Below are 26372 nucleotides of genomic sequence, written 5' to 3'. Positions count from 1 at the left end.
CCTAATATAAGGTATGGAATCTGTTATCCAGAAACCCGTTATCCAGATAGCTCCAAATTACAGGAAGGTCTTCTGCCATAGACTCAATGCACTTCATTGCACTTGATCTTAACTAAGATATCACTATCATTAATCCTTATTGGAGATAGAACAATCCTATTGGGTTTAATTAATATTTAAATAATTTTTTAGTAGGCTATACCAGGCAATACCTGTATCTACAAAATAAAAAATGCAGATTCCCTTTATTTAAAGAAAACTAAGCTTGAAAAATCACAAACACAGAATTTTAAAAATTGTTTATTAATAAATAATGTCTCTCTTTTTGCAGTATAAACTATAAATATACCATGCAGTCCATATAATTTAAAATAATTTACAGGCTGAGGTAGGGGTGGGGAGAAGATGGGATGGCAAGAATGTTTTCACTTAGGTTCGACCTTTCCTGCTTAGCACACAGACACATGCTGTATCAATCCGTATGAATCTCCATGCTGCTTGCTTCCCTTCCATTGTTAATGCTTTGACAAAGGTGTGCGTGGTGGTACAATAAGAGTTCCAATGCTTTGCATCAATCCCACGGCATCCGCTTGAAACTGGCTTTGGGTCCCTGCATTTGGTCTCAAAAAAGTACTGTTTGAAAACACTATTGTTTATATTTACTTCTCCCAACACAGTCACCTCCTTGCCCTTGATGTCGGTGGCTGTAGTCTTTTCCCCAACCCACATACTGACGCTGTCACATACAGAGTACTCCCCTCGGTGAAGAACCGGATGCACTGTCCTCTTAGACCGGATGGTTTTGTTAAGAGATTCCTCATCGTCCAAGTATTGCAAATTTCGTATGTCCTCGGACAATGGAGGAGGTTGAGTACTAAACAAAACTCGTGGAGATCGAAATTTCCTTTTTCTAAAAAGTTTAGGGTCCACTGTGACATTGTGAAAGTACGAAGGCTCCTTTGCCTCTAGTTTTCCATGGTGATGGTGAAGAGACTTAGTTCGATGTGTGTGATGAGGAATGCGGGATTTTGCTGAAGACCTTGCTGGGGCATGGTCTTTGGTCTTTGGTGCAGCCTGTACGCTGATGAGAATTGCTATAAACAAAGTGTAGTACAACATGGACATTACTCTATCCACCTAGAAAAAAAACAAAAAACAAAAGATAAAATATTTTATACTACATTAAGATTTTAACAACAAAACATCTGCTTTATATAATTTTTAAGTAAAGAACTGTAAGGTAGAGTAACAGAATTATAAAGATGCAAATATTCTGCTTGGTTACATAATCCATTATTCCTCTATATCTGAATAACTCTTAAACTGCAAAGAAATGCTTCATATAAAACTAAATGGCAATAAAAATTCAGCACCACAAGAAAACAGATAGGTAAAGCACAAAGAGAACCATAACTGCGACAGGACAAAGGGAAACACACAAACGCAAATGCAGATACATAGAAAATTCACAATAACACCGTGATAAAGCGCATATAGATTTACAGCAGTCTAGTTATGAATAAATGAGAAATAGATTATAAGATCCTACAAAGTAGGTTTTCGTGTAACATTATAGTTATATAATAGTTAATAACATGGGTATAATCAGAAAATTGTGCCCATTGGTATTTTTTTTTTTTTACAATGTAAATAGCAAGTTAACATTACATTTAACTTTTTGCACAGTGTAGACTAGGGATTCTTCAGAGGAACCTAAACCCAAAAAATGAATTGATGTAAACTTTTGTGAGCATATTTGCAATTTACAGAAATCTTCTGTTTGTAGCAGTTTTTTGAGATATTTGCATTTTTAGTAAGCTTATCAGGTCCAGAAACTCCTGTGCAAAGGAACACACAGTGGAATGACTCAGCAAGTAGCGGATTGTAGTACAGGTACAGATCTTTAATAAAAAGAATTATAGGAAGTTTTTTTATTTCACAAGTTTAACAAAGTCGTTTTTAATTAGTCATTTTGGCTTTTTTATGTATTGTTATTGTTCATTAAAACATATTACACTACAGTGAGGAACATAAGTATTTGAACACCTTGTGATTTTGAAAGTTCTCCTACTTAGAAATCATGGAGGGTTCTGAAATTCACATTGTAGGTGCATTCCCACTGTGAGAGACTGCATTTAAAAAAGAAAAATTCAGGAAATCCCATTGTATGATTTTTAAAGAATTTATTTGTATTGCACTGCTGCACATAAGTATTTGAACACCTGGCAATCAGCAAGAATTCTGGCTCTCAAAGACCTGTTACTCTGCCTTTAAATAGTCCACCTCTATTCCACTCATTAATCTAAATTAGTAGCACCTGTCTGAGCTCTTTAAAGACACCTGTCCAACCACAGTCTGTCAGACTCCAACTACTACCATGGGCAAGACCAAAATGCTGTCAAAAGACACCAGAGACAAAATTGTGGACCTCCACAAGGCTGGAAATGGTTACGGGGCAATTGCCAAGCAGCTTGGTGAAAATAGATCATCTGCTGGAGCAATTGTTAGAAAAAGGAGGCTAAAGATGACTGACTCAAAGGTCACTGTTGGTAGAACACTACACCGTCATGATTTCTAATCATGCATTGCACGGAAGGTTCCCCTGCTCAAGTCATCACATGCCCAGGCCCGTCTGAAGTTTGCCAATGACCATCTAGATGATCCAGAGGAGGCATGGAAGAAAGTCATGTGGTCATGATGGCCGTGTTTGGAGGAAACATAAGGATGAGTTGCATCCCAAGAACACCATCCCTACTGTGAAGTATGGGGGTGGTAACATCATGCTTTGGGGGTGCTTTTCTGCAAAGGGGACAGGACGACTACACTCTATAAAGGAGAGGATGAATGGGGCCATGTATTGTGAGATTTTGAGCAACAACCTCCTTCCCTCAGTCAGAGCATTGAAGATGGGTTGTGGTTGGGTCTTCCAACATGACAATGACCCGAAGCACACAGCCAGGATAACCAAGGAGTGGCTTTGTAAGAGGCATATCAGAGGCAGATCTAGAGGAGATCTAGAGGAGATCTGTGTGGAGGAGTGGGACAAAATTCCTGTTGCAGTGTGTGCAAACCTGGTCAAGAACTACAGGAAACGTTTGACCTCTGTAATTGCAAACAAAGGCTTTTATACCAAATATTAACACTGATTTTCTCAGGTGTTCACATACTTATGTGCAGCAGTGTAATACAAATAAATTCTTTAAAAATCATATAGTGATTTCCTGAATTTTTTTTAAATGCTGTCTCTCACAGTGGGAATGCACCTACAATGTGAATTTCAGACCCCTCCATGATTTCTAAGGGGGAGAACTTGCAAAATCGCAGGGTGTTCAAATACTTATGTTCCTCACTGTATGTAGTGTTTTTTGCTTCCCTACATGAGATTGCTGCTGACATGTCTATATAAGATGTGGGTGATGTTTGAGATTAATTCCATTCAGCTGCTAGTTAGTACCCAGACATTAGGGGACTTTTTAACACTGTTCCTATTATTGGCTGGTGATGATAAACAATCCACTATATTCCAGTCATTGAATGTCAATTATATGTATACTATGAGACATTTCATCTGCATTTCATCTGTGTGTGTTCTCTTGTTTTATTTAGATATTACCATTACTGTGCTTGGAAACTGAGGAACTTGGGCTTTTAAGAGCTGCCATTCCTACCCTGTGCAAACAATTGTTTTTTGTATAAGGTAGTATATATGCCACGTTCAATAAACAGGGCCACGCCAACAACAAAATCAAATCTTATATTTTCTGCCAACCAAAACATATTAAATTACAAGGGAACATGAAATATTTTAAAGGGCACATAATGTGTAAAAAAAACAAGAATATGCCAGTGATTTATACTCTTTTAAATATAAAAGGAATATGCTAAAAAAATGTTCTATTTCATGAAAATTTCTCCAAAAACCCTACTTGTCCTGCCCATATGTTTCACTTCCTGCTGCCTCCTTTCCCAGGCTGTGCAGGTGTGCCGGTGGCACTCAGTACACTGTATTGTAGGATACCAACTGTAGGATTGACTGACCTGATAGGGAACTGAAGCCTATCATTGCTTGTGTGACTACAGGGCTGTGATTGGCTCTCCCCCTCTTACTTTGCTTCTGGCAGGGACCATTTCAATACGCCCACCCCTTTTCTCAATTAAGGGGACCGTTTTTAAAAATAATAGTGATTTTTTTTCCTCAGAGTGAAACTAGTGCCATATGCCATATATTATTCATTATTGCCTACAAAACTGGTTATATGTCTCCTTTTAGTGCAGTAACAGAATACATGAATCTCTATAGCTTCTTTGTCTACCCTCCATTTACAGCTTCTCACTATTTCTCTGTATTTGAATAGATACTTTTATATATAAAATATATATATATAATCTCCCTTGGGTCTAAAACAATGTTTAATGGTTTGCAATGTAGAGTAACAATGTAGAGAAAATATATGACTACAATAGTTCAGTTTAAGCTTTTAAACTGAATAAGTTCTGTCATTATTCATGGATGAGGAAAAAAAATGTGGTTTTAGTATTTTAGTATTCCCTGCTAATTAATATTTATTGCCATTATTCACTATTTTTCTTGTTTGTATGAAACCTAACACACCCTTCTCAGGAACATTTATGCTGGTCAGTGTGCCTTTCCTTGCCTGAAGTCACTTCCTATACACTGAATGGTAAATGCATTTATTCTGGTATTGTCAAGCACCACTACCTAAAAGCGCCAAAAAGTCAAATATGAACTGTAGTTGGTTTTTTATAGTTGAAAATAACCAAAGCAGTGAAAAGATTGTATACAATTTTATATATGAAATGTGTTTTTTTCAGAATGCTGAAACTAGTGAGCATTGTTTGTGTTGGAACTATGCTGCATGAAGGCTGTCATGCTCACATTGATTAGATCCACTGCAGACTGCTCTGTAGTCATTAAGCCAAGATCCAGAGACAAAATTTGTCTTCAATTCTCCTGAGGCTGAAACACAATAACTGCTGTTGTTTCAACAACCTTAATAGGATAATAGTAAAATAAAGCTTAGTATCTAATAGTGTGCATATATTTTATTCCAGAACAGTTAAAGAAATGATTTAATGCTTTCAAATCTGCTCTACTGACGTTTCTATAAAACATTGCAATGTAATTAGTCACCAAACTGTTGAATCAAAACAGATTCAAGGCCAAGCTGGTTTTATTACAATTACATGACAACAAATGCTGTGATTCATCCTTATCTAATACCAGGGACATAATCCAGCTTGATTGTTTATGTCTGCATGGAACAATGACTAGTGTTCTGAGGATGTGAATCAACAATTTATGTCTCTTTTACAATGGGAGGACAAGGTGGAAAGTGCCTTGTTTTTTGTCCACAAAGCACCCTGACGCCTTTAAATCGCACCCACTACTGAATGGAGTTCAAAGAATTCTGCTTTTCTGTGTATTCAGGGGCAGTGCTATATACAAGAGGGGCAGTGCCATATACAAAAGGGGCAGTGCCATATACAAGAGGGGCAGTGCCACATACAAGAGGGGCAGTGCCATATACAAGAGGGGCAGTGCAACATACAAGAGGGGCATGTTGTTGGCTTCCCTTTCTTTGTATTTTCCAGAGAAGGAATCAACTAAATTTTATTTTATGTTATTAAAGGACAAGGAAAACTAATTATGATCTATCAGAAAGGTCTATGTAAATACAGCCATAAACACTCACAAAAACACTGCCTCAATCAAAAGAATGTTCAAAATGTTCAAAACATGTTCTTCGGTATCAGACTCGACATCTCTCAGAAAAATCCTTCACGCCATAAGTCTGTGCAGCTTTTTCTCCCCCTCCCTTTTGCTCTCTCCCCCTCCTCTTTCTCTTCTCTCCCCCTCCCGTCTCTGCTCTCTCTCCCCTCCCATCTCTGCTCTCTCTCCCCTCCCCTCTCTGCTCTAATCTGAGCTAACAGTAGCACAGAAGTTACTGAGACCAAGCTAAAATGGCAGCTGCTTAAACAAAGAAAGGGAGCTTCTAGGGCTGTTATCTCAGGTATGGTAAGGCTTTCTACAGAATAAATATAGTGTTCTAGTTTGCACTACTGTGGCTAATCTATTGGCAATAAAATGCCAAAATGCCTTCCTTCTCCTTTAATAATGTTAAAATGTCATTGTTCAGCATAGTGGTGTAATGGTTAAAATCATGACCTTGTGGTGCTGGGGTCCTAGGTTCAGTCTCAGCCAGAACAGTATCTGCAAGAAGTTTAGATGTTCTCCTTGTGCTTGTGTGGGTTTTCCTCACCAGAGTAGGAATGTAGATGCAACTTGTTGCTAGCTACAAATGTTGATATTTTTTTTTATTAAAAGGATAGTATAGAGTACTTACACAGTTAATGTGGATTAAAAAAAGCAAAAGTCCATCAAGCTTACACTCTCCAAATGATCCCCAGTGCATACAGCAATGAGACCTATTTCTACAATGCTTCAAATAGCTGGTCATAGTCCAAAGGCAGTTAGCTACATTCAGCTTTTCTTTATTCAGTAGCACATCTTTAGATATTACAGTATCTCCTCTAGGGAAAATACAACTTTTTATATTTTATCTATTTGGCAATTCATTAGATTGATTTTCTATGGTGCACACACTCATTATTAATTCTTTAGTCACAATTTGTTTTTTATTCCTGACAAAACTTGTTTCATAACTTGACTGATGAGTTACAGGTTTGGGTGGTTTAAATTTAAGTAATAAAAACTGATGTTTTCCCTATGGCTTGTATATTTTAAATACACTATTCTTTTCAATTATTACTACTTTATTAAGGCAATGTGAAGAAATCAATTCATTCCAGCAGGGTTTTAAGGGTCAATGCTTTATTGATAATTTATTAAAACCATCAGACGTGATCAGCTATGTGTGATACACACCTTGTGCAGGGAATATAATGGAGCTGTAAAGTAAAATATCTCCTTTTTTAACAATAGATATTTTGCTTGATACTAAACCATTCATGTAAACATATAAAGAGCATATTTTTGCCATCAATATAGAGTTATGCTAAGTTAGTTAACTAAGAGTACAATTAAATGAATTACTACTCGCAAAGGGCAAGTCAGTCTCTTAAAATAGGAATCTGTGGCAAATGTTATTCATGTATTTTAAAGTTATTTGAATAACAGACCCATACCTGTAATCTTCTATAGATAATAATATTACATTTATAGGCTTATTTTTCAATTTTGGAGTTTTTGAATTTGAGAGTGTTTTCTGATTTGAATAAAATCAAATTCAGTCACAAAACTCATTTCAATAGAAAAACTTGAATACCTTGAATTGGTGAATTTACAAACTCGAATACAACTTGGAAATCTTGAACTGAAAATATGGCTTGACTTTGCCTAGGACAACTCCCATTGACTTCTACAAAAACTCACAAGCTTTTAAATGCCGAAGTTTTACTTTTGAGTTTTCATTTTTTTGAAACAGAGGTCCTTACAGCCCAATAACTAGTGACTGTCTACTGGATCATACAGCAGCCTCTCTGGCATTTGCCAGAACCCACAGATTGCTAGGCTGGGCCTGGCCTGTAGAACTGGCTAAATTTAGGCCTATGGACTTGGCATGGCCCTAAAAGGTTTTTTATAGCACCAGTTTAGCCAAAGGTTCAATTTGCTTATTTGTATAGCATCACTATTTCTTATAAGCTGGCATCTAAATATGGGGCAGAGAGTATAACTGGCCCCCAATGTCCCAGGGTGTTATCAATAACAATAATGTAAGTTCCTTTTTTATACTAGCAGTTAAGGTGGGTTCAAACATTATCTTGTTAGCTATCGCCTCAATGAGCTTTTAGTTAGGTTAAGCATACTAGATAAGCAAATCACATTGGTATGTTAGGTACCCCTTTTAGTTTCTTAAGTGTAAGGGCAATTTACACCTATGTTCAGCAAGAACTCAATACATATGACTTGTGCTATACATGTGTTATGTCTGTTGTTTCAGTAAAAATAAAACTTTGTCTTGGGTTATCTGCAGGAAGTGCTTTCAAAAAAGGTTTTGTTTTGCCTTCAGTCAGTTCTGTTCCTGGTTATCCCCTCTCCATATAATGAATTCCGTATCTATTCTGCTTTAAACACCATAGTATGGAGGGCAATAGAAGAACTCATTACACAGAACTCATTATCCCTCCTTAAGCTAAATGTGCTGATTGAAAGAGACGTAAAATGGAAGGGGCAAGGGATTAAACGATGATCCATCTGTGCACAGGTTTAAATTACCACTTGAAGCATCTTGCCACCATATTTCTACATATCAGTGCATTCTATTACTCACAACATGCTGTTCATTTCAGCTTTCCCCTTAATTTGAATTATGTGAAATGTAAAAAAACTCAAACAGGAAAAAGTAAAATAACTTTGTCAAAATACAAACCCTAAAATTTAATTAATTTGAAAATCTCTTTCCTGCAGACCCCTAAAATTATTCATTTATACATTGTAATAATTTTCCCAACAAAGCAAACCAGTTGTATATTTTCCTTACTTTTTTAAAAACACAGTTAAATATAAACACTAGCTCATAATGTCTCTTGCCATGGTAATATATTTCAGATGGCTCAGACACAATATACTTTTTTATATTACCAGCTGACCTACTTTTCATGAGGAAGCTATTACTGAGGCCAGAAAACCTGAACATGGACAGTTTAAATTCCACATCAAACACTTCTTAAAAGTGTTTTACTGCTTGAAATGCTAGTGACACGCAGCTCTATAATCTAGAACAGACCTCACACTATGATTTGTCTGAAAGTTAATATGTCTTGAAAAACATTTTAATAATACATATTTACAATGTTAATGCACTTCTCAATTAGAAAAGTTGTAGCCCTTCTCTTCTAACATACAGGTGCATTGTTGTACTAATTGAGTAAAGTTGGGCATGAAGTATGTACAGAGATATGATCATTCAAAAGTCAAACGGTTGTAAGATTGCTTGGTTGGTAAAGAGAATAATAAAGCATACTGTAGAGAGCAAACATCTTGCAGAAGAGATCATTGGTAAGATAAATCAGCAGGCTTACAGATAATGCAATTATAGTGTTACAGAGGAGCTTTATCATCTGCCACCATCCTCATCATCAGCTTGACTGTACAAGAAGAAATATTATTTAGGATGTAAAACAAGCCCAGTTGACTAAATGGCCTATAACCAAAGTAGAAGGATGTCTTTTCCAGTCATCGTAGGTCCTGCTTGGCTAGACATGTCGAGATATTGTCATGAGATAAGTATCTGTACAATTTTCAATATGTGTTGGCCCAGGAAATGATCATAATTGACATTCCCATAGTATCAATATCAGTCATTTTGTAGATCAAACAAGTTTGGAAATTTCAACTGTTTTGGTTCAAGTCAACAATAATATCTGTTTGCAAAGAGTCAACCCAGTGGCAATGATAGTGACAGGAGGTGACTGACTTCATAACCTTTGCCTTTACATATAAGGGGGACCAGCTGACCTTTCTTCCAAACAATATCATCTCTAATATGTTGCTCTTTATTAATCCTTTATCATTATTTCTACCAAGCAGACATGTTTGTAATTGCTTACTTTTCAAAATGACTCTAGCTAAGCTAGCATTAATCATAGCATATTTAATGCAGTAATTGTATGATATATAAATAAAAGGTACAATAAATAAATTATGTGATGTACCTGAAGGAGAGGCCAAATTGCTTAGAAAGCTTTTAAAGTTTAATATAAACTCCTGTTTCCAATAGAATAAACTACTAACACAGTACATCTCAAACCTGTAAGCCATAACAACCAAAAAATCATTAGTGGCCTTTTGTTATTGGAGTAGTGAAAAGTACCAGTTATATTTGTCCCAAAATGTTTATTAGATATGTAAATAAAACAAATCCTATATTGGTGAGGAGTGATCATGCATTCAATAGATTTATCTCAAATCCTCTTGCATAGTACAGCATACCTTTGGTTGTACAGAATGGAAAGCTGCTCTGTTATAGAGGCCTTTATTGCGGTCAAACGCTGAGCTGAGTTGAGGCCCAGCATACCATCTGTACGTAGTGCAGTCCAGATGGAGCTTTGCTGTTGGTAAAAGAAGAATTTGTTTTCAGTATTAGTCATGAAAAAGACGGCTTTATAAATAATATGACTGTTCAAAAAAAACTATTGACATGTTTTATATTTAGAAGCTGATTTATCATGGTTTTTTTTTACTGAGTGATGATGACTAGGGATGAACAAACTTTTTTTTGCTTGGTATAGTTTGAAATTCATCCCAACCTACAATTTTACAATTTTGAAATTCAGTCTGTTGAATTTACATCCAACAATAGGATGTAAGCCCTTTCTTTATCTATCTACAGAGCTGTCCAGGTACTGTTTTTGGAAAAAATTAGCAACATGGGAACCATTTTTTTTATGGAGAACAGTTGCAGCATTAAGGAAAGGAGCTTCTCTAACAAAGTAGGGCAATATATAGGCTATTGCTGTATAGCACTGCGTACTTTTACACATACATTTTCCAGAGCTGAAAACACCTTAGCTACATTGTAATGCCACCTTCCCATTTACTCCAAACCATTTTTTGCAAAATGTCCCAGATTCTAGATTCCTCAGTTCTATCAGTTCTATCAGTTCCTTTTTTCCCTCTTTTTCTATCTTCAATGGAAGCTCTTTTATCATCTGTAGTGATGAGCGAAAAATAAAATTTGTGAAACTGCTAAAAAATGTGCGAAACAGCTAAAAATGCGAAATGCGTTAACCGCATGATTTTTTTTGACATGTGCAACTTTTTTTACATGACTTTTTTCTCACCCACTGAATTTTTGTTGTGGCAAACTTTTGTGCCAGTTTTGTGAAACAATTTGCCAATGGCGAAATGCAGAATATATAAAAAATTTGCTCATCACTAATCATCTGCCATGATTAAAATAAGAAGCCAGAGAGTTTAATGTATGGCCTCCTTACTGTATATATTTGTACATAGGTTTGTGTCTGGTTAGATTACTGCATATCTGGACATGCTTCACTGTTTGTAAATCAGTATTGCTAAACATAATTGGGGTTATGTAATATAAGGCACCAAGTTTGCCCAGAAGCAGTAACCCATAGCAACCAATCAGCAAGTAGAACTTACTGATCACCTGTTTAATAGTAAACATCTTATTGCTATGGGTTACTGCTCCTTGGCAAGCTTAGTGCCTTTTATTACATATAGGGGTAATATTGCTAAATGGTCCCTGGCTCACCAACTTAACATTGTGCCTACATACTAATACTCCCAAAGATGGCTGATTTAACTGCAGCACAACAGAATTAAAGTTCCAAGGCAGAAAATGGCTATATAAATCAAAACTTTTTATAAATTTTGGATGATATATTCCACTTAAGATATTTGTTTGCTATTACGCTACGTTTTGCTTATTGATGATGGATTGTAATCCTAACTAAATGAATTACACTCCAATAATTGATGGTGACAAGTTTGTTTCTGCCCCGCAGCCAAAGGAAATAGTATAAAATCGCACTCTTGTTTTTCTTGGAGCTGCTCACTGCCAGAATACTTGCTGTGTCTCATCCCATTACCAAACATCAGAATCTTTTAACCATACTGAGGCTTTCTAATATTTCTGGAAATATTCTTGGCGACCAGAACCTATTGATCTGTATGAAACTGAATTATTCTTTAAACCTTTCATCACCAAGGTTCTTGCACCATAATTATCATAAGGGAGGAAAGGAGACATACAAACACGATAAACTAACAGCATTTTTTCTTTGGCCTGAAACTAATTGTACAGTATATCTTATACTGCCCATTACAGAAAAATCTGTTACAATCTGTAAAAAAAAAGTGCTGTGCTTTTTCCTATATACAAAATGCAGCATAGGAGGAAGAACACCAACAGATGCACATTAAAAGCAAAACTTGCAAAGTATTCTATGTTTAAATTATTGTTTTCTTAAAATAATTATGCTTATTGCTAATAATAATAATAAACAGGTATGGGATCCCTTATCTGAAAACCTGTTATCCAGAAAGCTCTGAATTACGGCAAGCCCATCTCCCATAGATCCCATTTTAATCAAATAATTCAGAATTGTAAAACTGATTTCCTTTTTCTCCTTAGTAATAGAACAGTACCTTGTAATTGATCCCAACTAAGATATAAATAATCCTTATTGGAGGCAAAACAATCCTATTGGGTTTAATGAATGTTTTATTGATTTTCTTAGTAGACCTAAGGTATGGAGATTTAAATTACGGAAAGACCCCTTATCCGGAATACCCTTGGCCCGAGCATTCCGGATAATGGGTCCTATACCTGTATATTGTCACACATAAATTCCCCCCCCCCCCCATATTCCACCTTTTTTAATCACACACTGGAGCATTTTCTGTACAAAACAAACTATCAAAGTGGCTAAATCCACACCTTTACAAATAAGGATTTATTTCGTAATCCTTCTAAGCTTTAGGACTTAAAAGTGATTTGAGGAAAAGGAAGGAATAAGCACCATAAGTAGAAAATTATGTAATAGGATTCAGGGTGCAAATACCTGTACTTGTAAGAAGGGTTATCAATTTCTGTGTTTTATGGTTAAATGTGATTAATGCAATTGCTGATTCCAGTCAGTAGGTGACAGTGTGGCACAGGGAATCTCCTTGGCGCAGAAGGTTCCAGAAGGAGGTGGTTCCCCAGTGTTAATTAACATGCCCAATATACATTAAACACAGTACAACAGCTGAACAGTGTATAGTGAACATGCAGTGAGCATTTTTATTTATCTTTGCTTGCTCTGTATGTCTGCACTCAGGTCACTAGCCTTAATGGTATTTCAGTAAAGTTTTCTAAAACGGACACAGAAATACAATCTCTTACAATACAGTCCCTATACAATATCTATAGAGGAAGAAGGACCTGTGAATGCTGGGAGGTTAGACCAAGAGATATGGGGACCAGTGAGGCACAGACCAAAATACAGTTTGAAAAATTTCTCATGTTTTATAGAACCTAAAATATTTTTATATTGGGGCCCTTTATCTTCTGGTTACAGTTCTATCCAATTCAGTTTACCATGTAAACATATAAAGCTCTGTAACACTGTAGTAATTGTGCGTAGAAACCTTCCATAGTGAGTAAAGTAGCCTACTCGAATGGAGTAATAATTGTAGTTTTTTATGCAAATACGATAGTGGTTTGTTCCACTGATCTCAATGGACTCTGCAAAATCTATTCAGGTATTATATAATAATAGTAAATTCTGGTATAACACAATGGGGACGATTCACTAAAGGTTGATAAAACAAGCACTATTTATAGCATGTGTTAAAAATTTTATTGCTTCTTATTTTTTGTGACGCTCGATTCACTATAAGGACAGGCATCATAATTAAGAAGCAATGTTCTTTGCGTTATTTAACTTGCAATGAACGTTTTTCTTGCGTATTTCCTGCTGCGCGTGATATATTTTGCGACGTTCTATATTAGCGCGCGATTTTACGCACGTAGCCATTACTTTCAGAAAACTACTGTTCTGAAAATGACCATTTCCCTGAAAACTGGAGGATGCATCGCTCTGGGGCCAACACATACTTGAAAAAATCCCACTGCAAAGTACATGTTAGGTTGTCAAAAGCTCACAAACACAATTTTCTTTAAGTACCGCCTGCCCCAAGTAGGTGTTAATCTTCGCACAGACTAATGCAATATTTAGCGCGTTTAACGCTTCATATGTGTTTGTGAATCATGCGTTAGTATTATTTGTATGTGAGAATTTGCGTAATGCGAGGTAAATAACGCATTGCGATATGCATCTTAACGCATGCAAAATGACTTCGGTGAATTAATTATCGCATGCTTTATCGACCTTTAGTGAATCGGCCTCAATAAGTGTTGCAGATGCAAATGAAAGAATATGTAGAGATGGATGGTTCTTCCTACAAGCTCACTTTATTCAGGATAAAATGTGGGATCGCACAGTGTCGAACTGGGACCCGAGGGGCCCACCAGAAAACCTTAGACCCTAGGTCCAATTTCCAAACTATTTTTCCTCCTTTCCTCACCCAACCTCTTTATTCTCCTAGTCTCTTTTATTTACTTGCCAGCATCTATTCTTCTATCTATTTCTCCTATTTTTTCCCAATCAGAAATAGGGAATGGCCATGAAGGCCATGGCCAGGAGGAGGAGGGTCCACTGACACCTGGGCCCACCGGGAGTTTTCCTGGTATCCTAGTGGGCCAGTCCGACACTGGGATCGCATCACACTAGCAATGCAAAAATGTCTAACACATTGGCAGAATGCTACTTCCTCAGAGACAGAAGAAGTGGCATTGCTAGTGTAATGTGATCCCATGTTTTATCATGAAAAGTGAGTTTTAAGAAGATATAAATAATAACTCTGGCATAACATTTTTTAAAAAGGTGCATCTGCATGTCTTTTACCCATAGGAGCATTATAGATATGCAACCAATTTTATACCAAATTTCTGTATGTATAAATATTCCTTGAAGTCTCCTATAATCGATTGTATAAAAACTGTACACAATAGCTGAGGTTGAAAAAAAGAACAAAAAGCTGCAGTCAAGTTCAGGCTCCATATAAAGCCTACCTAACTTCTGTGTTAGGGGGCTGATTTATCAACCCTCATAGTGGATCAGTTAAATTAAAATTGATCTATAATCGTGCTGGGATTTATTATGACAGATAATGATTCTGACTGAATTCATTTAGAATCGGACTCAATCTAATTCTGCCTGAAAAGCTAGGAAAAGCTGAGCAGGAAAGTACATTAAACTAATAAGGATATTGAGTATATGCCCTGGAAAAAGAAGACCAGATTGTCCAGTAGCAGTGCTGTCCAACTGATGGCCTGCGTCCCCCAATGTCTCACCCCACACCTGTCTGGCTGCTGTGACTACTTAATTTTGTGTAAGCTTTAAATGGTACCAGTACAAAAATTCACTGGCCCCTGCATTGTTCACACCTCAGATTCAGGCTGTAAACCCTTGTATTGTTCACACATATAGAACCTTAGACTGTAGGATCCCCTATTGTTCACCTGTTTACACCTCAGACAGACTGTAGGAGCAGTGCTGGCATTGTGTCACTGTATGTACTGCAGTACAAACTGTTCATCTTGGAGTGGTCATGATCAGTTACCTGCGTAGTCATGATAGGTTTCCTATGTGTATATGTGTATATGCCTATGTGTGCCATGTTCTCCCTGCCTTATGCTGCCTGTGTGCCATACTCTGCCTGTCTTATGCTGCCTGTGCGTGCCATACTCTGCCTGCCCTTTGCTGCCTGTGTGTGCCATACTCTGCCTGCCCTATGCTACCTGTGTGTGCCATACTCTGCCTGCCCTTTGCTGCCTGTGTGTGTCATACTCTGCCTGCCTTATGCTGCCTGTTTGTGCCATACTCTGCCTGCCTTATGCTACCTGTGTATGCCATACTCTGCCTGCCCTTTATGGGGGGCACCAAATCCACTTTTTTTGTATTTGGCTGAATACTGAATCTTCCATGAAACATTTGACCAAATACTGAACCAAATCTGAATCCTAATTTGCATTTTAAATTAACAAAATCCCTGGGTAGAAAAATCTACATGCTAAATCTCCAACTTCTGTAGTCATGTGGTCTAAAATCATGTGATTGTATTGGTTTAGATTTGATAGGGCTGGCATTTCAAGTCAGATAAATTTGAAAACTGCCAAAAAAAGCTCAGATTTTCAAATCCCAAACCAAATCTGGCATTTAAATACCACCCCCTCTGAGCCTGCTGGAGGCATTTTGCGGGAGGCAGGACAGGGAAATATTTCTGGGAAGTGCAAGTCTGGAGGGGAGGTGCCCTGCTGGGGGCCAGGGTGCAGGGTGTGGCTAGTTACGCCCCTGAATGCATCTCTACATTATTCAAAATGTAACTAAATCAGTTGTTTCCCATGGTACATTACACATTGTTTTCAGTAACAAAAATGGAGCTTGGTTTTAACACGGTAGTGCCCTTAAGTAGTACAGACAGCTGCTAATATATGCATATATTTGTTAGAGCTAGTTTCCATAGAAGAGTGGAGGCACGATTCGAAGCATAACAAATTAACTTGTTAAAGATTTGGTTTTATTCCCACTTAAGGATTATATTTTAATAGCAACAACATGCCCTGTGGTTTATGCAAGAGAAATTAAGCGGGTGTAATTGAAGCAGAAAGCCTTTAGATTATGGTCCAGGGTCGCCCGCTGCACCATGGGAATTAGTGAAACACTTCCACTCATTTGTACAAAGAGTTGCAAGCAAGGCATGTTTCAAACAGCAGCTGATTCATAAGCAAAACAGTGTTTCTGGTTAAGTGTTTTTAATGCATTTGGACCTAATTACAAAAGAAAATGTGTATGGGAATATGTTGTTTCTTAAGGGTTTCTCAGTCAGTTGGGACTTTGGGGTAAGTTTACCAAACCTGCACTGATCACATCCTGATGTTTTCCAAAAGAAACAATTTTGCTATGATCTCCTAATTAATAAAGTATGAAGCAGTTATTATTTTCAGATCTTTGCCCCGCAGTGAATTCATTACTAATTCAAATCACACCCTTTATATAAATGCATAGATACTTACAAATCCTCTTGCAAATAGCTTGCCATGTACAGTACAACAATATCTTGCCAAAAAAAACATATAAGCCCTGTAAATCAATGTCACTTACATATCTAATTCTGCAAGTTACAGGCTAGTAAGTCCAAGTTGGATACCGTGATCACAGCAAAATAAAGGATATGTAAACTGTGCTAGAGTTTATTTTCCTGTTTTTCTTGCAATCTGGAGAACAGAGGACTTATTTACAAACACAGGAAAAAGTGCAGTTGCACGGAAATGGACACAAATGTTGCACTTATTGACACAGTTCATTAAAACTACTTGCATCCCAACATGCTACTTCTGTATAACTGTGCACTATTGCATCCATCATGCTTCTTCTATTGCATTGTGTGTGACTATTGATAAGGCTCAAAAAATGCAGAACCCACAGTTCAAGTAATTGAGGTTGAAGTCTTACCCCTAATAGTGATGGGTCCGAGTGCTCATGCCCCAGACCTTTAGCTTGGGGAGCCAATATAGAAATTCACATAGGGGAAACCAGGCAGGCACTCTGGTACTCTGAAAAAAGTTTCAAAGCAGCTCAATATCAAAGTAAAAACATTTCAGTTTATTATATCCATACACATAATGCCAAAAAAGCCTTACGTGTTTCGTACCAAAAAGGGTACTTAGTCATAGGCTATGACTAAGTACCCTTTTCGGTACAAAACGCATATGAGAATTCCTATAATGTGACTATTGATGCTGTGGGACCCTGAAGCTAACACCACCCTGACGGTAATTCCACGGTTCTCACATCGGGTTACGTCAATGGGAGCAGCAGACTTGCTCCAAAATAATCACATGCTAATATCATTTAACGCAAAGCACTGGAAATAACTCGATCCCAACTCGGTAAACGTTAACCTCAACTTGCATGTAATGTGCTACCGCCTGCATGTGCATTTGCATTTGGTTTAATGCATTGAGTGCAACTGTCATGTGGCTGCCACTAAGCTAAAATGATTTTTTTTAAAATAGCAAATTATGTCTGAAATAGCACTTTGCACAAGTGATCCTTACATGCCTAAATGGAATGGAATGAATAATGGAGATTTAAACTGAGCTCATACCCTTGTCCTAATGCTTACTTCTGACTTCTGAGCTTCTTAAAGTGGTTTGAACCATTTCTTAATACAATGTCAAATTTTAATCATGTCTGGGCACCTAACCCAAGTCTTGACAGACTGCACTTTTTCATTCTTGATGACTATAATATATTTTACTCATAAAAGCAATTTATCTTCCATTGATTGAAAAATTATTTGTACAGAACATGGGCTCGCAGACCTATTAAGGTAAAAATAATGGAAGATAAGCACTTTTTTAACAGTAAAGGTTGCAGTTTCCATTGTTAATTCATCCTTAGTTGCAAGTTATTACTCTAAAGTCTTAAAGGAAAATAGTATAAAACAAATAAACAAAGAAAACAAAAGCATTGATTTCCTTTGACAAATAAACAAATAGGGTTTCCAGGATGTAACATGAGCAATCAATGTAGGGTTTTATCTATAGCGAGCATCCATTGTTTCTCAGTGTATTGGAAAAGATCAAATAACCGAGAGTTTTACCCTTGCTGCTAAGTAAAGAAAGGGAAAGTATCAGAGTGAAACAAGGCAGAGAGGCTTGGAAATCCAGCATAGCATGGCACAGAATGTACAGCAATGCCACAAAGGGTTCCAACAAAGCATACCATGGGGCTTATTTGCTATTACACAGCACAGCTGGTTTTCTTTATTTCTCCAATAACCTGTTTTGCTACACCACTGATGGCCATAGTCACTACCTATTTCTACAGTATTTCTTGGATATATGGAATAAAACATAAGCAAAAAAAAGCTGCCAAAAACATACTTTTAGGGGCACATTTACTAACCCACGAACGGGCCGAATGCGTCCGATTGCATTTTTTTCGTAATGATTGGTATTTTGCGATTTTTTCGGAAATTATCGCGACTTTTTAGTTACCAATGCGATTTTAATTGGTTACCTGATGTAGTGGAGCTTACAATCCAGCATCCCTATCACAGCCACCCACTGAGGGTCAATTTTATAGGGAGCCAATTAATTTGCCTATATGTTTTGGAGTGTGAGTGCAAACTAGGGTACCTAGAGGAAACCTAGAGCACTCTGAAAAAGTGAAAACAACCTAGGCACTAGCCTAATATTTGTCACAATTACAAATTCACCTTTTTCACCATTTCACAGTCCTCCACTGTATTTTATTGTGATTCAGCTGTCAGCTGTCTCTAGCATGTTCAATGTACAGGGGCATTTCAGGGCTGTGTGCCACCCTGAGGTGACCTAGTCATTGCCGCCCCTCCATTCTTTTTTGTCATTCAAGCAGGTTGATCACATGTATCACAATAGTGCTTTTTGCACTAGATGAGACAACATTCCAATTCAATTTTTGGCTTTTGAGGTGTAGCTTTTTGACTGCCCTGGTAACTATGCAGGGTGAGGTGAGTTTCTGACCTCAAGGCAGCAGAGCCCCTGTCCCTGTAGTGAAGAAGGAACGAATAAGGAACCCTACAAAAACTAGCTGCCTATCTTTAAGTTAAAAGTGCTTTGGAAAATGTAGCACTACCTCAAGGTTAATCCCAATTTATACAGATGGGGTAGACCATATTCAAGTTTGGGGGGGGGGGGTGAAAACGTGATGTGAGGCCAAAAAGACCCATTTGGTTGAATACACAGAGTGGGGATAGAGCCTAGGGTCCATGGCTTAAAGGTAAATGGCAAAAAAGGTATAAGGCATGACTCTCCCAAGTCTTATATTTTAATACCATGTAAAACATTTAGTACAGGATGGGGGTGAAAATTAAGCATAAAACCCCAGATATAGACATTAACAGTTGTATCTCTCATGGAGGGAGAGCTATAAAATGTCTTATAGCTGCACAGGGTCCATAAATCAATTAAATTCAAATCTATTTTGATGGTATGAATGTTTTATAACTATTACACTGGCCCCCAGACACTTTCCCAAGCTGCATAAATCATAACTGACTGTTCCCCTGTAGAATGGAGAAAATCGTAGCGCTGCAAGCACACTGGCCCACAGATTAGATTCTTTTGCACATTTACTTGCTCCCTAGAGCAAGAAGTAAGTATAGAGCAGAAGTGAGGTGGGCCAAGATGGAAACCATGTTACCTTGTTTGTTAGTCGCCTCATACCATTTTCTCTATTTCTTAGATGTCAGCTGTCCTCCAGGAGTCTTAACTAGACTTATTGTACAGCGCTGTGGAATATGTTGGTGCTTTATAAATAAATGTTAATAATAATAATAGACTATACAGTAACCAATAGAATTAACTCTACTAGATACTGTATATCATGACCTGGATGAATGAGAATCTTCATTTATCTAGACTAATTGGCCAGGTGTCTTGCCCAGAATTGCCCATTTTATATTCTAGTATAAGAATAGTGCTAAGTAGGTTTTTTTGCCTTGCCCCATGCAGCACTGCACTGGCCTAGAAAAACTAAATTTTACTATTTTTCATTGAAAAATAGCATGGACAGAAACTTGCATTTGTATGATTTATAATGATTATTTACATTAGCTCTCACTTTAAGTGTTAAACTTATAATGCTTCAAGTATGGATAATATGATACCAACATTTTTTTACTCACATTAATAAATGCAGTTTTCGCCTAGGAGATAAAAAAAAACACATAAAAACTGACGATGACCAGTAGAATGTGAGATTGTGTCAGAACAGATACACCTTAATTGCACGCAAATGCCTAAAATATCTTTCTTATTTACCCTTGCAGTTGTGTGATTGCAGATGAAAATGATGTTTGGCGCTACCCAGTTAAATCTCTTTACAATTAGTGAATACCTGGAATCCAAACATATACAACTGGCACTATTTAATGAGGGTATTGGCAGAGTGTTAATGATTCCTTTACATAAAGCAAAGGTACTTTGGAATCAATTACAGCACAGATAATTGCCTTCTAAAACTTAGCATAGATATTTTTTTCATGTGGGAAATTCAGTGAAAGAAACTTAAGCCACAAAGACATGTCAAGACAGACAGGAAAATGAAAAAGAATTACTAATACTTTTTTACAAGTGCAATAGCTTGCATCCTGCCTCTCCTTATAAGTACAGATTTTCACTGTTTGGCGCAAAACAATTAAAGAGCCTAGAGAAGAACTATTATTGGTTGCATCATTGTGATATAATTCTAGGAATAGAGTATGTCAGATTTCACAAATAATATAACCCTCCAATGGGCTGAGAGCTTAGCCATTTTGACTGGAATTTCTTGGTGGTTGAAGTGCTTATACAATAGGCGACGCACAGTGGGGTTCATTTATTAAAGGAGAATTATACCCCCGAACAATGTAGGTCTCTATAAAAATATATTACATAACACGGCCCATATGTAAAACCCTGCTCAGCTAAGTAAACCATTTTCATAAAAATATAGGATCTTCACCTGGGATTGTACGATCATGTTAGGTCACATGAGTCAATTAATGGTCCAAGGGGCATGTTTACTAAGATTGGAGATACCATTCACCAGTGATGATGCCCATAGCAACCAATCAGATCTTTGCTTTTGAATTCTAAAGGTGGCCATATATGGGCCGATTGTAGCTGCCGATATCGGTCCCTTAGACTGATTCAGCAGCTTATCGGCCCATGTAGGGGCAGAAACGACGGACCTGCCCAGCCGATATCTGTCCTGAAATTGGGCAGATATCGTTCGGGCAGGTTAAAAGATTTAGTCGGATCGTTATAATCTGATCGTTTGGCCCCAGGGCCAGATGATCGAATTAGCCTAAATTTGCCCGATATCGCCCACCCGTAGGTGGGGATATTGGGAGAAGATCTGCTCGCTTGGCCACCATAACTTAAAGGTGACTGTTCAAATTTAATTGCTGATTGGTTGCTATGGGCAACATCACCAGTGATATTTATCTACAACCTTAGTTAAACACACCCCAGAGTTCTGTCGTTTACTCTTACAATTCTTCCTGTTAGAGCTGCCTTATTTCCTGTCAGTTGATCTCTGAGGGGGCAAACAGATCATCATAAAATGGTGGATCAAGGGAAAAGATGTAAAATGGCAATATTTACTGATATTTATGTAATTATATATTAATATGATATTAACTATCTGTAGGTTAAGTATTCATTCTGAGAGGATAATTTTCCTTTAAAGCTTAAATTTTGTCAGTATAAACTCACAATTGTTCAAATTTTTCAGCATAAATTTTTCTTTGTCACCAAAACTTGAACACAGTGTCATTTAAAAATGTAGCGCAGTGCAAACTTATGTACATACTCTGCATTTCAGTTATGCCACAACACTAGTGGAATGATTGCAGGGCAAATTAAAATACGCAATTATGTGAGCACATTAAATACTCCAATCTTGTAAATGAGCCACTGTATGTCTTCTTTTCCCTTAAAAAAGGTATATCTGGGCTTGTTAGATTCTCCAAGAATGGCTACTTCAAATTACTGAACTAAGCAAAAAAGGCTATGGGTGAAGACTATAGAATAGAGTAGAATGCATGCGTCATTCACTTCCTACAGTGCTGCCAAATCAGCCTGGAGCTGTCTGACTGAATGTTGTCCTTTTTGATAATATGTGACTGGAACTAAAAAGAGATCAATGGATGATTCATTCTTATTCAAGGGAAGTGGCTAGAAGATGCGTGTCTATTTGTGACCTTATCTCTACTATCACTGAGTCTGAGTTACATATATGTAATGAATAACAACTTTAGTTATGGCAAGTATCCTCCAGATACTGTGCAATAATTTGGTGAGAATGTTTTTCCAGCAGAGTGCACAGCTAGAGCAGAGTTTCTTTGGAAACCAGCAGTTTCATTTCTTCATTGGATGCTAGACTGGAGAGTATATTATGTAACCTGAGTTGAGAAGAACTGAGCATGCTCAGCGCCCGAAAGCCAAAGCCAATTCCTAAGATAGAGGGCTGAGCTGGCTGGAGGAGGAGAAGGAAGTGATTAAGGTGATGTTACAGACTTACTATTAACCTTTGAATAACAGAAGTGGCAGGTATTTAAATATTTCAAAGAGATTACATTTTTTTAGGTGGGTTTACATGTCCTTTAAAAAGTAAAAAAAAAGTGAACGCAGCAAATTTGCATTCTACTCATCTACTCACCTCTCCAACAATCTGAAAAACTCGAAATAAAAAAATCAGTTACATTCTGCTAGGTCAACTCTCATTAACGTCTACATGAACTCACAAACTTTTAGATGTATACGTTTCACATTCACGTTTTTTGTGCTTAATAATTAGCTAATGTTTAAACCCTGAGTCAAATTCATGAGTGCAACAAAAAATATCAATTGTGGGAAAAAAATGATTTCAAACATTGATAAATCAGCGTGTGTGTGTGTATTTACTTTTAAGCAGATTTTTATTACCACTTGGTAATAGACCCAAACTTAATAAATCAGACCAATTGGGTTTCGCATAATGGTCAGCAGTGTAGCTCCCTCTAGTGTTTGAGTGGGAAAGTGGCATTCATTTGAGCAGGTTGAGTTTGATGTTACTTTTCCATATGGATTGTATTATCATACTTTAGTTTAAAGCAACAGCATTTTCCAAACTGTTGTTTTAAACATATTTTTCTAATCAGGCAAGTGGCCAGACTGGATAAACAAGTGATTCAACACTAGCTGAGAAAGTGCCCAGCCCTAGTTATGTGACATTAAAACAGCTTGTCATGGCATGTTCCTGTTCTGTACCACTAAATAAATAATTATAATATCAAAGAATGTACTAATGCGTAGCATGCAGAACTGAGCATTATAAAATAATAAGGTACAAAATAATACATGGTTTTTAACAGCTTTTTTAATTGAACAAAATAATTTCTTGCCTGCTGCACAATAGAGAATATATATCAAAGTCACAATGAGTGGCAGCAGAAATAAAAGATCCTAGTTAAGTAATAAATAAATAAATAAATACTGTACCTGTAAATAAACTTGCAATGGTTTAAAAGGGACAATAAAAGCAATTTTCAGATACAGGTATCCGTTATCCAGAAACTCGTAATCCAGAAAGTTCTGAATTAGAGGAAGGCCGTCTTCCATAGACTTTATTTTAATTATATAATTCAGACTTTTAAAAATGATTTCCTTTTTCTCTTTAATAATAAAACAGTACCTTGTACTTGATTCCAACTAAGATATAATTAATCCTTATTGGAGGCAAAACAATCCTATTGGGTTTATTTAAATCATTTTTTAGTAGATTTCAGGAGAAACAAATTACAGAAAGACCCTTTATCTGGAAAACCCCATGTCCTGAGCATTCTGGATTCTCATCCCATTCAATTTCTAATTGGCATTACAGCCCATTTCACCTAGACATAGCAGGTAGAAAACAGGACAGAGGCCACACAAGATTATTTTAGTTTAATTGCAAAATATATTCAGATCACGGTTCATCTCCTAATTTAATTGCTACTTTTTATTGCTACTTTTTCCTACTTATTATTTGCTGGAATTCTAAATGTTATTTGCCCCATGGGATTCTGGGCCTTAGCTACAGAAACTTGAAGAGTAAATACAAAAGCAAAGCAGTACCCAGATAATTATAAGAATAAACAAGCCACTCAGTTTGCTGACAATGACCCTTTTCTAAACGCTGTCTCTTGGGATTGACAAGTATTAATAATTGTGTAGGGTGTTTACAAATATTTTGATCCCTTTGAGCACATATGGTGACCAACTGAGGCAAAGCAAATAACTGAGATACTTCTGAGGACTGTTGTTGCAGCACTGAAAAAAAAAAAGTAAAATACAGATGGATTGTCAGCTCTAACTTTCCTTCTTTCTCAGAATATAAGCTCTGTTTTAGCTTAACCAGTCACCCAGAAACTAAGAATCATGTCTGCATGTAATATACATTATATACATGATAAATTGTTTTTTTAAGGGCTTTGAAATTTGAAGTATAAGCCTCTGGGATTCTTAAACTAGAAACACCTCATCATTATTACCACATGTAATCACACACTTTTTTTACTTTGATTTACTGTATTGAGTATTTTTTCGCCATAAAATGTGTTTATTTGTCCAGTGTGACTAGTGTAACACTTTGATTTTTTTTACTGGATTTTTGGTATGTTTAGTAATTCTATTACATTGCCAGTTAGGGCTGCAGCAAATTCTGGATTTGGTTTGGGATTTGGCCACATTTTTTATTTAATCAATTTTTTTTTCAATAAATAAGCAAACATTTGAGTTTTGGTAAAAAACAAAACAAAATGTTTATTTTAAAAAATACCCTAAAACGTTCTCATATTTGAATTTTTATAAATCCCCATGAACTCATTTTCTCCCTTGAAATATGCTCTGTTAGATTTGTGATTTGTTTTGGAATTTAGTCAGATCTTTTGTTGAAGGTTTGCTAATTGATCAAATCTGGAAAATGTGTTCTTTGCGCATCCATATAGTTGTGCTCAGTACCGCTCAGTCCTTCCTACCTCCCATTTTAAATAAAGCGCACTGCACCTATTGACACAGAGGGACTTTGGAGCTACCGCCACCTCTGGACTAGGTCCAGGGTTCCCTCAGTTCCACATGACAAATTCTGGGAACAAACTTGGCAAAAGTACGGCAATGGCGGTCAAAATTGCACTTTGCTCACGTAAATAGCTTTTGCTACCCAGAGAATGCAAAAACTAGTGGGAGAAAAAAAACGGAAATGACTGGTGTGTAAACGAAAAAGTACCCTTTATAAGCTTTAAAAGCAGAACACAATTTACAAATTGTTGTTAAAAAGACAAAAAAGACATAAATGGGATTTGCTACATGTTCATACATTTATCCATTGCATTCATTAATGGCATAATTATATTCATAGAGTGAGTTGGAGCTCTTTTCTCCCAAATTAACAAAAATAACAATAGCACTATTTGTTATTCTTAAGAAGTTAAGCTGCTGCCATTGCAATGGAGAGATAAGGTTAAAAATTGTTTTAGCCAAAGCAAGAAATATAGCAACTTGCTCTCTTATACCAATGCTAATTTTACAGAGCTCTCTGCTTATGCATTACTGTCTAGCATTTTACTTTATATCATATTACAGAGCTTGATGGCTTAGTTGCACTACTCAAGCAAATGTAATAGTCTTCCCATTTCTGGCAGAGCAAACATCAAAGAGAGGAACAGTCCCTTAACAAAGCATCTTTCTTTGTATTTAAATGTTTGATATGTAGACAAACCATTTTTTAATCAATGACTATTGACCAGTAGTAGTTGGATGCATGCCAAGAATTGTAAAGAAATTTCATCACCTAAAAGGACATGTAAACCCTAAACCCCTCTGTTTGCCAGCACCATCACATTTTCCTAAAACAATTAGCAGCTTTCACTTTGTGGCCATTTTCCTTCTGACATCATCTATGACATTTACATAAAGCAATTAAGAATGCAGGCTTACACAGGCAGGACTTACTTGTTAAAAAACAAAAAAAGAACTTAATTGAGACAACAATAAAGGTAATAGAGATGTTGATTCAATACATTTTTTTAGTTTCTAACTTATTTTTCTGATGACCTACATGGTTTTTTGAGTTGCTTACTCCACCCATGTGCTGATATACATGTATTTTCAAAAATAAACGTGTTTCCACAATAAAAGCTTTTTGCAAATTAATTTTAACCAAGATAAGTTTTCATTTCCTGCAAAGAAACATGTGGTATTTTTTTC

At 36.7% G+C, this 26372-nt stretch overlaps 1 protein-coding gene across 5 annotated transcripts in view; it reads right to left on the bottom strand.

The window, feature by feature from the left end:
• Positions 1–287: 287 nt before the first annotated feature.
• Positions 288–26372, bottom strand: part of ngf (nerve growth factor) — a 63825-nt gene continuing 37740 nt past the window's right edge. For 3 of the 5 annotated variants that reach the window (XM_031895714.1, XM_031895715.1, XM_012956913.3), the window contains 2 exons: positions 9974–10092; positions 294–1137 (listed from right to left, as the gene is read on the bottom strand). In XM_031895714.1, the coding sequence (XP_031751574.1) occupies positions 430–1125 (696 nt within the window). In that variant the 5' untranslated portion in view covers positions 1126–1137; positions 9974–10092 and the 3' untranslated portion in view covers positions 294–429. Of the gene's footprint in view, positions 1138–9973; positions 10093–17067; positions 17175–26372 lie in introns of those variants that run through there. The other 2 variants (XM_031895716.1, NM_001129924.1) reach the window with 2 other exon arrangements.

This window comes from Xenopus tropicalis, chromosome 2, assembly GCF_000004195.4.
Source record: "Xenopus tropicalis strain Nigerian chromosome 2, UCB_Xtro_10.0, whole genome shotgun sequence".
NCBI classification, from domain to species: domain Eukaryota; kingdom Metazoa; phylum Chordata; class Amphibia; order Anura; family Pipidae; genus Xenopus; species Xenopus tropicalis.
The sequence above is the reverse complement of the archived record's forward strand: the minus strand, read 5'-3'. Positions and strand labels throughout refer to the sequence as shown.